We start from the raw sequence: 17,065 nt of genomic DNA, 5'->3' as shown, positions 1-17,065 counted from the left end.
TATATAATTTTCTTTTTCTCAGTTGCTAGGGTATTAGAATAGCTGTAAGGGAAGAACTGAAACGGTGGAGCGGTAACCCATAACATTCTTTGAAATTTGCCCTATAGGTACTTGTTAATTTTTTTTTGAAAATCACACTTTTCTGTATATATGTTATACTTCACAATAAGGAAATAACTGAAATTGTGGAACTGTAACATTCTTTGAAGTTTGTTCTTTACTTGTTAAATCACACTTTGAAAGTTATCACTTTTCTGTATCTATGTCATACTTCACAATAAAAATGTGAAAAAAATTAAAGGAAATTATACACATCTTTTAAAAAATGGCTGGCAATAACAAGTGTTTGGGAGGATGTGGAAAAATTGGAACCCTCACATATTGCTGGTGGGAATGTAAAATGGTGCAGCCACCTTGGAAAACAGTCTGGCAGTTCTACAAAAGTTTAAACATAGAAGGACCACGTGATCCAGCAATTCCACTCCTAGGTATATATCCAAGAGTAATGAAGGCATATGTCCATGCAATAATGTATACACAAATGTTCATAGCAGCATTATTCATAATATGCCGAAAGATGGAAATAGCCCCCTGATAGCTAAGTTCATATTCATAACTTGTCTAGTTGTTCGGTGAGGCCACATTATTACTTTGAGGGTATTTTATGAATTCAAATCATCAGTCAATTGATTACATCTACAATCAACTAAGGAAATTGTCTTCAACAATGAGAAAAGCCTCATCAAATCAGTTGAATGCCCTAAAAGGAGAACTGATGATTTTGGCAGTCAGAAAGAATTTCCATCTCTACTTCAGTCAGCCAGCTTCTGCCATGGAATTCATTGACAACCTTTGCAGTTCCCAGCTTACAGCCTGCGCTATGGAATTTGAACTTACCGATCCCCAGAGTCTCATGAGCAATTCCTATAATAAACCTATAATAATATTTCATTTTATATATGTGTACATGTGTATGTGTAGCCTGTCAATTCTGTTTCCCTGAAGAATCATAACTAATACAATCCCAAGTCCATCAACTGATGACTGAATAAACAAATAAAAAATGTCAGATAGAGTGACTTCTCTCACTTTATTCTTTGTCAAGATTATTTTAGATGTTCTAGGGTCTGTTCCATTCCACGCAAATTTTAGAATAACATTGTTTATTTATATAAAAATGTTGCTAGGGTTTTGATTGGAATTACATTAAACCTATACATCAATTTAGGGAAAATTAACGCCTTCACTATATTGAATCTACCAATCAGTGAACACAATATATCTCTCCATTTAATTAGATCTTCCTTGATTTCTTTTCTCAGCATTTTAAAATTTTCAGCAGACAGATCCTGAGCTGGTTTTGTTATGTATTTCATTTTCTTCAGAGCAATTAAAAAAATTATTGTTTTTTAGATTGTTCAGATGTCAAAACATGTTCATTGTTAACACATAGAAATGCAATTGAATTTTGAGTATGGGTTTATCAACTTTATTAGTCTCATTAAAGAATCAACTTCTGGACTTTCTGAGTTTATTACTTTGTTTTATTTTTCTTTCACGGATTAAGCTTTTTACTTCTCTATTTCCATTTTTTCTAATTTCTTCGGATTTAATTTGCTCTTCTTTCTAACTTCATAAAATGGAATCTCACTCTTGTTTTTCTAAACTCATGAAATGGAAGCTTAAATCATTGATTTAAATTCTCTTTCTTTTCTAATATAGACATGATATAGATTTTCTTCTAAGAACATCTTTATCTGTACTATTTTTATTATCACTCAGTTCTAAATGTAGTCTAATTTCAGTGATTCTTCCTCATATAATTTCAGAACATCTAGGGACCTTCTGTTTTTCAGTAATTTTCAGAAACAAATTCTCTGTATAATTTTAATCTCATAATATTTATTAAAATTTGCTTTATTATTTAGTGTATAGTTCAAGTTTGGTAAAGGTCCTATATACTTAAAAATATACTGTATTCTGTAGCTATTGAGTGCAGGGTGCTTTATTTGTCAATTATGTCAGGTTCAGATTCTGGTTCTCAAATCTTCTATATCTCTACTGATTTTGTTTGTTTGTTTCCTCTGTCACTTTTTGGAGAGATGGTAAAACTCCCAATAATCATTATGATTTTTTTCTGTTTTCTTTGCAGTTTTATCCACTTTTTTATGATCACTGTGAGCTTATTGTTAAGAGCTTACAAATCTAGGATTATTATATCTTCCTATCAGATTGCGTACTTTATCTTACTATTGTTTGGTCAATCCTTACAAGGAATATCATTTTTCTATCCTTTTGTTTTCAACCTTTCCAGGTATGTATATTTCACATGTGCCTCTAATAGGCATCATGTAGCTGTTTTTAAAGTGTTTATCCAAAAAGAAAATCTTTGCCTCTTATTTAGGATGTAATTATTAATACATTATGGTTCCTTTTTTTTTTCCCCTTGTGCTGCCTTTCTTGGATGTCAATTGTTTTTAATTATTCTCTTTATCCATTAACTTCTTAATTCGCAAATGTGTGTGTGTGTATGCTTATTCTAGTGCAGGCTTCTTACAAAGAAGCATCTTCAATGATGGAAATACCTTTGTCCTGTCCAATAGCCTGGTCACTAGCCACATGTGAAATATTTTTTAGTGCAACTGAGGGGCTGACTTTAATTTTATTTATCTTTAATTTAAATTTGAATAGCAACACATGGCTAGTGAATAGCATATTGATCAGAGCAGCTCTATACTTTACAATATGCATCTTTGTCTTGGCTTTTTAAGAGTTTTTCATGAATCAATACTTTCACCACTTACCAGATAATATCAGGAGCTTTAGAAATCGTTAGCTCCATTTGCCTTTACAATCTCAGATTTTATGCTATTGTTTTCATGTCTTCTAATTCTGCATGTATTTCAAACTCCACAGAATGTCATTTCTATTTCAAATACTCAGTATCCATTTAGATGTAGGCTTATGTTATCCTTTCCAGAATTTTTCACTATTTCATGCTTTTCCATGCTTATATCTGGGTATATTTTTTTCCTTCCCCTAAATATCAATCCTACTGAAGATCTGTTGAAAATGATTTTTTTTCAGTTTTCCTATTTTTTTTCAATTTTTTTTCACTTTTTGTTTTGAAATTAATATAGATTCACAGGAAGCTGCAAAATAATACAGAAAGGATTTGTGTGTCCTTCACTTAGTTCCTCTCATTGTAGATAGCTATAGTTCAGTGTCTAAACTAGGAACTGATGTGGGTTCAATCACCCCTCTCAGTATTATTAAAATTCTAACCATACCTTCCATCAGACAAAACCTCAACTGGCAATCAATCCAACAATCTACTTTGTGGCTTCCTATACCTGTGCAGGTGAAAGTTGTTAAACAATTGTGCAATTGTGCTTGTTTATACTAATATATTTTTGTGGTTCCCAGAATTCAGCTAGGTACTCAATAACATGTTTTTCCCTGGGCCCAAATCAGCTTATATGCTATTTCCCATCTTCACTACCTATGGTTCCAAATCATCACCTTTTTTTTTCTCGCACTCCTTCCCAATTCTTATTTACATTTCTCTCAGCAGATAATCTAATGTATAAATACATTAGGAAAACATTTAAGGCAATCAAAACATCAATCACCTGCCTCTCAGACTCTCCTAAATTCCTACTGAAAACACCTTGCCATTAGAACTCAGGCTCAGAGAGCAGTTTCTTATTCTTTTCCTCCCTCATCTGACCAATCCACTGTCAAGAAGTCATCTGAATGTAACTCCTTCAAGAGTTCTTAACACCATTTTCTTCTCTCATCTCCACTTGCTTACTTTGGACATGTATTATCTTACAGCAGGACCACTGAAATAGCCTCCTAGCTCAATCTCCTGACTCTAGTATTACTTCCCTGTTAGATATCTGATTTAGTTTTAAGTTCATAAAAGCTTAATTATTATGTAGCAAATTCTCACACACTAAAGATTTATACTGCCAAGTTAACTATCTTAGGCATAACTCCTGTTTTACCTTAGGCAGCATAAGGTATTAGAAAATACAGCATCAAGGGCTTAGTATTTGGAGTTTGAGTTATAGTTCTTCCAGTGTTCATCCATGATTTCAGGCAAATCATTTTACCCATCAGTTCCCCCATCTGTGAAATAAGAGAACTGAAGCAAATTATCTTAAAGAAATCTTTCATATCCAAAACTTCATTATTTTTTATATAGATTTCATTGAACACAGAACTGCCTTGCGCACAGTGGTTTGATATGTCTTGTTGCAATCAGTTATTAATGTTGAACTAAAATCAGGACTATTTGACTATAGTTTCCAGTATATTCAATGATCAATCCCAAAATGAAATGACTTGTTTATATGCATGTTGCTTTCCTACAATGGGGGCACACTGAGTTCAGAGTACATCTAACCCTTTGCACATGAAAATGAGTCAACATTCTTTAAAGCATACTTGCATCCATGTGATTGTACAAGACAGCAATCAGGTTTCTGAACAAGTCTTCTTTTTGGTCCTTGTTAAAATGTTCTTTCCTAACCTTTATGAAATGTAGTTGCTACAGAGGGATAGATAAAACTAGCTCTGACTTCTTTTCACTCATCATAATGCCATGCATATTATTGTGTGTATTGATGGTTTGCTCCTTTTCATTACTGAGTAAAATTCCCTGATACAGTATTTTCACAGTGTGTTCATCCATTCATCTGTTGAAAGACATTTATGTTGTTTCCAGTGTGAGGCAATTACGAATAGTTACTGCACACATTCATGTAGGGTAAATTTTATTTCTCTAAGATAAAATACCTAGGTGTGACATTACTAGGTCAGATGGTAAGTATGTTTAAGTTTACAAGAAAGGAACTGACAAACTGTTTTCCAGAATGGCCCTACCATTTTGCATTTCTACTTACAGTCTCAAAGTTTACATACAGCATAGTTTATTTAAATTATACTCTCAAAAACACAAAAATATACCGATAGAGAACAGATCAGTAGTTCAGAGTTTAGGGGTGGGAAAGGTGAGGAAACTGTTCTTTACTGTGATTATTGTGGTCATTACACAAATATATACATGTATTGATATCTCTGTATCTAAATGCCAAAGGCCTATTTTACTCTATGCTAGTTTAAAAAAATAATTTGCTAAAACCTGGAAACCTGGGGCCAAATCAAAAAAAAGGAAAACTAATTCCAAGCATGCCACAAAGTTGTCAAAACATGAAATTGATGCAACATAGCACCTGGAATACGTTACACCTGCATTTTTACAGGCAGTTACTTGAAGGGGAAGTGATGTATCACACCTTAGAAAACTAATTTTAATTGCAAATTTGGCAGTTGAAAAGTAAACATGACCCCTAAGATTAAAAACTAGCCTAAACTTGATGTATTTTAATGTCTTTAAAGTCCTTTAATATTCAAAAATTTTATAAATTTTGCAGAAAGTGAAGAAGATGCATTCCTATTGAAAATGCATGTTTTAATTGGTCATTTTACTTGGGTTGATACAGTGTGATCTGGAGATTAATGAGGATACGGTAAGACACTGTATGTGATCCACTCAGGCACCTAGACAGAAATATTACTCTCAAGCATGGAGTAAAATAACTTTGAATAAGAGTTGGGACTGTCCTGATACAAATCCTTAGTGTAAATTGGCAGACAAAAAGCTACCACAGTCAGAATCAGATATCAATTTAGTCATTAAAAATACGAAGGCAGAAGGAATTTACATTCTGGTCTCCTGGTAGACTATTATTGTAATCTTAGATTTTGCACAATTTCAAATGCAGTATTAACCAGGTACCCTAAGCAAATCTGTCTAGAAGGCAGCCCTGAAGTGCATTAAAGGTTTATATTCTGCCTGTCACCTAGACTGGTTCCTCCCGCCTGGTAGTTACTGAGCAAATGTGTATTTACCTGACATATCCCAGTATAGAGAGGCAACACAGAGAGAAAAAATCAGGATTCTAAATTATAAATCAAGCTGACTCTGACACAAGTCATATGAGTGTTTTTGTAAAGAACATTATCATAATTTAATGTAGAATGTTAAATCTGGAGATAATTGGTACATAGGCTGAAGTTGTTATAATTTTCCCAATTTGTATCCAAATGAAATTAGAACAGGCCCTTGGTTTTGTTTGGTTTGATTCATGCAAACATTTCTTTTAAATATGACAGACTTTATTTACAGTGTTCAAAATCAGTTCTAGCAAACCAGCACAGAGGATGTGTTATATCAATTAATTACAACCTTTACTTTAAGTTCACTAAACAGTATCAGTATCACAAAGTATTTATATGTGGAAACTTAGAAAAAATAACTAATCCAAACCTCCTGATCTTGCAGCTAAAAAAAACAAAAACAAAAAAAAAACAAAAAAACAAAAAAACTTGACTAGGGCTCTGAGTGAAGTTAGTTCCCAGGCTTCTGCTACTGAGTGCAGCTTGGACTATTTACAAGTATATAAACATCCAGTCCTGATGAGGTGGCCTAAACCCATTTTTCCTTTATTCTCCCCAGTAAACACAAGTATAAATCCTGGAAATGGCACGTGAGACAACCAACAGAGAACTCTGAATGGTGGTAAGAAGGTGAGCTGGTTTGGGATCGCAGAGCCAGAGGAATATTACAGACGGGATGTCTTGCTTCCTCCCACAAACAGTAGACCAACAGACCCCATAATTCCTCAATCCTTGATGGAGCAACAGAAAGCCACACTAGTAAGCTCATTTCTCTTCTGGATTGAACAGGGCTCTGTCTGACACCACCAGGTGAGCCTGAAACCACAGCAAAGGGAATCATTCGAAAGCCCTATCAACAAGCAGCATCAGCAGGAAGCAGCACCAATAAGAAGTGCCAAGGGGAAGCATTTGCCTTTCCTGCTAGGTTTGAGCCTCTCCTTTTCTGAGAAAAGATACTGGAGTGGTGGAACCTGCAAAATAGACTCAACTACAGAAAGTGGCCAAGTACAGGAAGACTCTTTGTAGGTCTGAGGCCCAGGCTCACCTTCCCCACCCAGAGACACCCAAGCAGTGACTAATATCTGGAACATATAAAGAACTCTTAGAATCTACCCTGTTGTTAAAAAATCCAGTTAGAAAATTGGAAATAGACATGAATAGACTTTCTTCCAAACACAGATGGCAAATAAGCATTTGAAAAGATGTTCAACGTCATTTGCCATCACAGAAATGCTAGTTAAAACCACAATGAGATATCACTACACACTATCAGATGGCCAAAACAAAAATTAGTGACAACAACAAATGCTGGTGAGGATATGGAGAAACTGGATCACTCATACATTGCTAGTGGGAATATAAAATAATACAGCCACTCTGGGGAAGAGTTTAGTAGTTTCTTTAAAAATTAAACATGCAACTAACATAAAACCCAGCAATTACTTTCCTGGGCAATTATCTGGGAGAAATGAATACTCATATTAACAAAACAAAACAAAACAAAACAAAACAAAACCTGTACACAGTGGTTCACAGCAACTTTGTTTGTAACTGGCCAAACTAGAATCAGCCCAGATGTCTTTAAGCAAGAGAATCATTAAACAAACTCTGATACATTCATACCACAACCTGCTACTCAGAAACCAAAAGAAACAAGCTATTGACACATGTAATCTCCAGGAAATAACACTGAGTGAAAAAAGCCAATCACAAATAGGCTATATACTGCATGCTTCTATTTGTGTAACATTTTTGAAATGAAAAAAAAATGTAGAGATGGAGAATGGATTGTAGTTGTCAGGGGTTATGGAAGCAAAGAGTTGGAGAGAGGGAGGTGGATGGAGTTACAAATGGGTGAATATGAGGTGATGGAATATCTTGACTATAGTGGTAGATACATGAACTGATACAGGTGGTAAAATTTTACAGAAATCTAAGATAGGTGGGTTGTATCAATGCCAATCTCCTGGTTGTGGTAATTTTCTAGAGTTTTGGGTTACCATTGGGGGAGAGGGGGAAAACAATACAAAAGATTTCTGTGTATTAATATTTATAACTGCATGTGAATCTATAATTATCTCAATGAAATTTCAATTTAAGAAATATACAGAACAGACGGAATCTATTAGAATGGAGGACTATATTTATGTGTGTGTTTGTGTGTATGTACATGGTGTGTGTGTGTGACAGAGAGAGAGAGACAGAGACAGAGAGAGAGACAGAAATCAATAAGGAGAGAAAGAAGAAACACCTTTACTTTTAACCATGGATGAAACAGAGTAAGAACCAGAATGCAGCTGCTTTTGGAGACAAAATAACTACCCTGGATATGGCCATACAACTTAACAGAAGTTTACATGACAAGGGAAAAGAGCAGTGTTCCAAAGAAAGACTACTATGAGACTGTAAAAATGTTAGCAAATGTCAGCTTCACGTAATGGACTAGTTTAATCACTCATAAGAAGTTTAATACCCGAATTTTTGCACAGTTTGGAGGAATAATGTTTAGATAATTATATTTTGGTAGTCATAATTTATAGCAGCTTTCCTTTTTTTATATCAAGGTAATTTCTCTCATGAGCAACAAAGTGTCACTCATAAGGTCACAGCTTTTGTGAGTTGAGTGACAAAGCCAGCGACTGAAACATAAATTCTTGACTCTAAGTGCAGGATTCTTTCTTTAAAATAGCAAAGGAGTGCCATGGGTTCAAATATCAGATAGGCAGCCTATTATCTAAGTGTCCATAAGTGAACCTCTCCATGTCTTCATCTATAGAATGGAAATACTTTTGTCACATGTTTGTTATGAGACAATCCAGTGCAGATTCAGTAAATGACAGTTCCATCTGCTCTTTCCTTCTTCCTTTTTAATACATACAAATTTCCAAAGATGATTCAAAACACTGCAAAACTCTGCATGTTTTATTATATTAAGGCAGATGTAATAACTATAGTAATATAGTATCTTCTCTTTGCCCTATAATCTCAACATTTTTAAAACTATTTTTCATTTAGCATTCCATTTTATACTTTCAACAATACTTTGAGGTTGAAAGGCATAAGATGTGGAGTCAGGGCTGTTACATACTGAATACATGACATTATTCTTGCTAAAATGCATTTATTCCCAGTAAAGAATAATATTGCCTTTGAGGCCAATTTAATGTCAATACCCCTCTACAATAACTTATAAATGCTTCTGGCTGATGAATTGTGGAAAAGAGATCCTTACTTCTTCAGGTTGACAATATATAATGACAAGCAGATGTTTGTTGGTTTGTTTGTTTGTTTTGTTTTGTTGTTTTGTTTTGTTTGGCTCCTTAGAGAAAATAGTCAGATAAGCTGGAAAATGACTCTGAGAACTTAGGTTCCCTGGACTCCAAAATAGTTAGAACAAAACTCTCACCACTCCTGCCCTGTGCTGCACTTGGACTAAAGCATCCTTGGGCCTTATCTCCTGTAGAAAAGATTGCACCTGAAGACAACTTTCCATGGTTCCCAAAGATCCCTGGGTTAGCGTGCTTTCCCAGACACCTCTGTAACAGCGGGCACCTGAAATCTAAAGTGCCCCAACCAAGTGGTCTCTTTATTCCTCCATTGAAGGGTTGTTGGAACAGGCAACACAGGCGACATTTGGTACCCAAAGAGGAGCCTGGCTCTGTCAAACCTCTCCATACGATGAAAATGATGTTTTGGTATCCCGTCTTTTCTCGTTGACCATGTGTTTGTTAGCTATCCCTCAAAAGTCTATTGTTAACCAATCCTATGTGACATTGTGGAATTGGTCCTGAGCCCTGTTATATACCTTGTGGTGATTCAAAAGGACCCATTTTGCATAGTAACCCTATACTAACCTTGTGGACTGATCATTCTTTGAATGGCTTTTTATGCATTTACTAGCAAGGCTTCTCTCTACATAGATTCCAATATGTAGTTTGTGTTCTCTATTCCAACCATTGACTGTTCAGTTCAAATAACATTGATTAATTTATTATTGATAGAAGTTCAAAGCATATTTTAGAATGAGCATACATAAAGTGGACATAGTCTAATCACAGAAAGGATATTTTACACACATCCAAATTTCTAGGTGAATGTAGTTTGCAAACATTCAAAATTATGTTTATCCACATATAATGTTGTAAACGTCAGATCAAATTTTCAAATGAGGTAGCTAAGAACACAACAAAAGGAAGGTTTTTGTATCTGAGAATTCCTGGGGCATGAGGGTAGGGGTTTTGCAGAGCAGGGGACTCTTTCTAAGGTTAAAATTACTTGTTAATTGTTTTAAAAGAGTTCCTGGGAGCATATAAATTGCACTAAGTTATAAAAGAATCTCAGTGGGTATATTATTGTCTTAAAATCATATAAATCTCCAAAGCATTGTTAAAACCTCATTTACTACTATTTTCTAATAGTCATTTTTGATAACAACATCACATCAGCATTTTGTAATTCCAGTTTTATTTGTTTTCAAACTTGTTTGCAACTTATTGATGATGTGTATTTTATGAGTAGGTTACTTTAGAGATATAGAAGATATTAAAAAAAAAAAGACTCCACAAATTCAACCAAAATATGCTTAGAAGAGATATTTTTTTTTCCTAAAATCAAGGCAAATAAATATTTATAAACCTAAACAATTATTTTGGCCTCTTGCATGTGTTCAGAACTTCTCTGCATTTCTTTCTTTTTTCCCAATTCTATTAGTAAATAAAATTTTGATTAAAACATGTAGATAAATATATCAAGATGATAATGTCCTTTCCACAGTATAAAATAGTATATAAAATTTAAATCTCAATTATTATTATTCTATTAATAATTAATGTGTATATTGCTAACTTATGAAATCTGTGTCATGAGGCTATGAACTCCTCAAAGTTAGGACCATCAATCATTCTCCCCTATCCCTTTGTCCCTGAGTCCTACCACAATTCCTGATATAAAATTAATATTTCTTCAAGGACTCAGACAAGGAAGATTCCAGACAAAGAGATAGAGAAAGAAAAGCCAACCATGGCTAAACTTTATATCAAGAGCAGAGCTATTAAAATTGCAGTATGATAGGTGTAAACATGTTCAGAAGCAAAGTCATTATAAGAATAAAAATATGAATACAAATAGTTTTGATCATGTGATTCCAAACTTCTAAGAACCTAATGACCGTACTTTACCTCTAACATTGAAAAAAAAGAAAAAAAAAGGAGGCTTTGATGAGATATATTTGTGTATTTATTCTTAACATAAACTTTTCCAAAGCACTGAGATGTTTAGTGTTTGACTCTTCTGATAACATCAAAGATATATAAACACACACCCACTTCAATTTGTAATGTCTGAATTTTTATGGCTGTTCAGCAGTTTTAATATTGGAATCACAACCATAGCAAGGGTTGGAGTAGCATCTGGGAGCAAGAAGAAGTTTCAACAATAATGGATTAACTGACCACAAGAAAAAACTAGCATCCTATCCACAAATCCAGTCATGTAGAGACTATACTACTGGCTCACAGACTTCCCTGATGTTGGCTATTCCTAATGGCAGAGGAGGAGATTAAAAATTTTTACCTGTGTCTGCAATCTACAGAACATTCTGAACCTAATCCCATTCCCCAGTCACCAAGTGATAATCACTGAAAAGGATAGCTGGAAGTCATACAGGGTGATATCTCCTGATACAGTTCTTATGCACATTAAATCTGAGCAAAATAATTTGTATTCTTGGAGACAGCTCAATAGAGAATTGCTAAGTAAGTTATTTATCTTTTAAGACTGTCATTATGGAAAAAATAACCTGTGTAAATTCATCCTTCTTCTAGGATTGTTGGATATTAAGAGTCCCCTGATGTTAAGTTCTCTCTCTCTCTCCTTGCCATGAAAGTTAAGAAAATAAAAAGCCATTAACCGAAACTAGAATTTTTAAGTGTCTATTTAAGATGATTCTATTAGGTTTTCTCACTTTTGAAATTTCTTTTGAAAATCAAGGTCTGATTAGAATTCCAAAGCCCCCCACCCTCACCCCAAGGAAAGGAATCCTATAAAATATTTAGCCTGAGGTAGTAAATGCCAACCTTTGATAAAGAAGTTTCTTAACTCATATTTCATTCAAGATATCATGAGACTCCATGATTCTATGTACTGCCTGATATTTAAACTACCACAGTATACCTACCATTTCACCAGTTAGATTATAAACTCCATGCTGGGAATAATATCTGGCATATAAGTATTAAAACATATTTGTTAATTTAATCTCTGAAATTATTTGTTTATTCAAAGAGACCAGCTGTGATTCTCTGAATGTGTTCTTATCCTTTTCTGTAATTTTGTATACTAAGAAAATATATCAATGGCTTTTCCTTTCCTCCGCTGCAGCTGATTAAATGCCCAACCGATCTTTGTTACATTATGGTTCCCAAAGGACATCTCAGTTTGATTCAGTTGGTTATTTAGCTTTTCATTTACAGATCTGAGCTATTGAGAAGAGGTTCTAATAACACTTATGTCAGTGTAATACATAGTTTGGTATTGCTCCCTGAACAACAAATAACATTAAAAAATGTGTGTATGACTTTAGATATTTAATAGTGACCTAAGGGATTTTACATAGCATTACTTTGCTACATTTATATTTGAAAGTTTGCGTTTATTTAAACATTTTTTTCTCATTTATTTTAGTGACGTCTTTCCTTAAATTAGATGTTATAGTAATAATAAAGTTATTTTCATGTGGGTAACATTTCTTAGCTCTTCAACTACTTTCTCATGTATTATTTCATTCTATTACTTATCATACACAGGAAACCTTTATTATACAAAAGTTATAGCCATTAAAACAGAGATACAGTGAGGGAAAGTAACTTCCCTCAGGGTCAAAGTGATAGTAAATAGCAGAGCTGGAATTGGACACTCCATCTTCTGCTTCTTAGCCCTATTCTCGACCTATATAATAGTGTTCACAAATACTGCTTGGGGCCAATGACAAGCACTGTGTGTGAAAAGCACCTGGGAAGCTTGCAAACAATAGAAATTTCTGGGCTCCATCCTGTAGGAATCTGTACTTTTTGGAAAGTTCCTGAGAACTTTCAGTTCCTGAAAGTAAAAACAAATTCATTTAATTCTCACTTTTTTAGCAAAAAAAGAGTAATCATTTGGTGAGGGAGTAGGGAAATAGAGATTTTCATATACTCTGGTAGAAGAGTAAGTTGATGTAAATTTGTGGAAGAATAATTGGAAAATTATAACAATGTAAAATGAAGATAACCCTTATCCCTGTAATTCCTCTACTGGAAATTTTCCTGAACACATATGTAACAAGTATGGAAATGTATATATACAAAGTTGTTTATGGCAGAACTTCTGATGAAAGCAAAGGAGTGTGTATGATTGGGGTGCAAAGGACTATCAATGAGAATCAGTTTAAAATCATGCCATATCCATATGCAATAATTATGAGTATAAATATCAGAGCAGAATCATTGAATTTGAGTACCTGCTCCACCACAATATGGTCTGTAACTTTGGATAATTCCTTTAACCCATCTAATCCTCAGTTTTATCATTTATAAGATGAGGATATTATTAACCCTAATTCAAGTGATTATAATGAGGACCAAATAAGATGTGTTTAGCACACTGCATGGTACGTAAGAATTAGTATATCAGCTATGATATTACTAGTGACATAGTACTAGTGACACTAACATAAGTAGGGAGCCAGTAACATTATTTTAAATATTATTAGTTGCAGTAATCAGCCAGTAAATATATGAGATAGATCTATTTGTTTGCACATGGAAAGATGTGTAAGATATAATACATGGAAAAAGCATGTCACCAAAGTAGTCATAGTATAAGCCTGTTATTTTTTTTAAAGGAAGTTATGGTATGGTCAGCTACAACACTTTTTAAAGATGTGGATTACCTCCTAAGTAATTGGAAAATAAGAGAATGATGTAAGGATAATAGAAGAGTACTGATGTTTTTACTTATATTTGAAGTTATCATTGGTAAGCTTTCTCACAAATAAAGAGAAGGTCTCAGTAATATGAAGATCCTACAGAATGCCTTCCATTAATGCAAAAAGTTTTTTGGTTTAATAGTTCCAAGAGCCACTATATTAACTATCTGGAAAGATGAAAATACAAATGAAGAAATTCTGAAGATAATTCCCTCTTTGCTAAAAGCATTGATTCATGAGTAAGGATGTCTCTGGATCATATTTTTAATTTTGACAAACACAACTGATAAAACTGACAAAAGTGGATATCCTTGAGGCCCTATATCTGTAGGTAGCTGAAACAGGTAAAGTGCTATAGAGGATGGACAGGCTGTGATTCTAGTTGCAAATACCAGTGGAGGGAAATGTATGCAAATATTTATACTAAGGCTGTGGTCTTTTGCTAGGCCTCTGCATACAAAGATCCATAGAGGTGTGGAGCATAATTTTCTCCACAATCTCTGTTAATTGTAGTATGCAGTTTTGCAGAACGCAAGAGTTTTAGGAAGGCATAAAGCATTATGGTAGGAAACACCTGTACAAACACTGGTAATAAAATACTACAGGGGAGCAGAAAGAGAGGAGCTAAAGAGGAGGTGTTGAGTTGACAAACATAATTTCTACTTTCTGCTCTTCTATATGTTCTAATTTTTTTTTTACTATAAATCCAAATTTTTTAATGATTTGGGCAAAACAGTTGATATAGAACAAAGTACAATCCTAAATTAGTTCTCATGTGAAATCAGATTTGGAAGCCACTAAATTATTGGTATATAACGTATATTAAGTATCTGAGTCATAATTGAAGGTTTACACCAGAATTTCAAGTCTACATCCATTTTTTGCACATTTAATTGAATGCTTTAGAAGAGAAAATAAGGTAACATACACTTACACATATAAGACTGTTCTGGTGTCACCCACTTTCCCAGCATCCCCTACTGTAAGAGTGTCATATCCTCGTTCCAGTTCAAACTCTTCAAAGGCAAGCTTGATGACCTACGGAAAGGCAAAATACACCTAATCAATGTGATAGGAAGACTCCATGATTTTAAATATTGCAAATAACCTTGTGGTATTAATTTTTGCTCCTTAATTGCAACATATTTCAAATACACATCAAGACTATATCAGCTGCTTTAAGTAGGTGTACAGATAATTTGAGAGTCATCACTTATAGAATGTTATGGAATTCAGAATTGCCATTATTCATGTCAAGATATTTACTTTTCAGCTCTAAAAGGAAATTTAACAGTTATTACACTTTAAGTAAAACATCTATCAAATATTTATTTTAACATTTAGAGTATTTAAGATGATCCAAATGTAACTCAATTTAAGCAAAAGAAGTGTTCATTATAGTCAGACATGCATTTTGAGGATACTCAGTAAACAGAACACCTTGTAATAAATATTTTAAAAATTATATATGCAGATTTCATGTAATGATCCACATTAACATATGAAAAAGAACTTCTGAGGCTAGAGGTCATTCTCCGTATTTAGCTTTGCAAAACCTTTTTTCACAAAGAATATTTTGGCATAATTGATATGACATCTAAACAAGGCTAACTTATACCTGATACAAGAATATAGGATTTTATGACCATCTTAGATTTTACACACAATAGAAAAGTAAGAGACAGACAAGTTCTCCAAGATGAGCTAATTCAAAGAATGACCTAATTTGATACATTGATCTAAACTTTTTGGAAGTTTACAATTTTAAAATTTCTAGATAATTAAGACAGTCTGAGTCATAACTAATTTTCCATAAAAGTATTTTTCTTTGCTTCTAAAAAGTTGGGTAACATACCTAAATCACATATCACCTAAATCACATACCTAAATCACCACCTGAATCACATACCTCAATCACATACTTCAGTTATAACTCAGGTAATTTTTCCAGTTTTCACATTTTGCCAACACTGTGCTTCCAATGGTCCCACTTGAATAATCAGCTTATATTTCCAAATGACAAATTAATTATTAATTTAGTAAATATATTAAATAGTTAGTACTTATTATGTACAAAGCACTGATTCATGTAGCCACTGTAGTAGATTTAAAAAGAAATAAAAAAGAAGTCTCTTTGGCCACCTTCTGGTGATACTCAGGTGCCAAATAAAAGGCACACAAACAGAGAAAAATTTACCTAACAAAACAATATAGCACATGCTAAAGTACCAATAAATGCCCAAAATGCGAGACAAAAAAGAGAAAGAGAGCAAACATCGGAAGAATTTTGGCAGAAAAAGGGAAAAGACATGTTGTTTAGATTAGGAAATGGTGGCAAAAGAAACACTTTGACATGAACATTTGATTTAATTTGTCAAAAGAAGGAGAAAAAAGAGTAGAAAAATTAGTTGGTATTGGAGCACCTATAATGGCAGATTATAAAACTGAGAAGATGGATCCCTTTCAGACAGGTAATAAAAGGCTTCATGTGACAGATTAGAGGCTTTGGGAGTCTAGCTAACTGCTATTTTATCAACAAATATTTTGCAGTGATTTTATAGAAAGTCAGAAGAGGCTGAATACAGCTATCTTAAGAGGTTATTATAATTCAAGAAATAACAGAAAAAATTAAATTGGGATGGTTGACAGGGAAATAGAAGAAAAGGAAACTGAGCTCTACAGAAGGAAGAAATGCTTTGATGACTGATACTGTGATTTAGGGGAAAAGGGACTCAAAGATATCCTGAAGTTAGGTTAGAACCTTGGGAGACAAGAGAATAAATAACTGGGGACAGATGGGTTGGAGAGAGAGATAGAGATAGAGATAGAGATAGAGATAGAGATAGAGATGATAGAGGAAGAGACAGAGAGAGAGAGAAAAAACAGGAAGAATAGAAGACAGACTGGGAATAGACTTTAATGGGATCAATTTCAGAGTTAACCTTAAACTCTGCAATCTTATAGAAAGGTATCAAATGTCTATTTGTTAAACTTGAAATAAAAGAGAACATGGTACCAGGGGGAATGAAGGCTTTCCACTAATATCCAGTTTAAACTGCACATTCTGAACAGGCTCTAAACAGGTGCTCGTCTAAGCAATGCTAATGTAGAATACATTAATTTTGCTATTTGAAA

General features: G+C 33.8%; 1 protein-coding gene across 3 annotated transcripts in view; it reads right to left on the bottom strand.

Annotated features, from left to right (window-relative positions):
• Window positions 1–17,065, bottom strand: part of CSMD1 (CUB and Sushi multiple domains 1) — a 2,222,584-nt gene that overhangs the window by 566,116 nt on the left and 1,639,403 nt on the right. For all 3 annotated transcript variants that reach the window (XM_037812751.1, XM_037812753.1, XM_037812752.1), the window contains exon 11: window positions 14,865–14,968. In XM_037812751.1, the coding sequence (XP_037668679.1) occupies window positions 14,865–14,968 (104 nt within the window). The remainder of the gene's footprint in view (window positions 1–14,864; window positions 14,969–17,065) is intronic.

This window comes from Choloepus didactylus, chromosome 20, assembly GCF_015220235.1.
Source record: "Choloepus didactylus isolate mChoDid1 chromosome 20, mChoDid1.pri, whole genome shotgun sequence".
Taxonomy (NCBI): domain Eukaryota; kingdom Metazoa; phylum Chordata; class Mammalia; order Pilosa; family Megalonychidae; genus Choloepus; species Choloepus didactylus.
The sequence above is the reverse complement of the archived record's forward strand: the minus strand, read 5'-3'. Positions and strand labels throughout refer to the sequence as shown.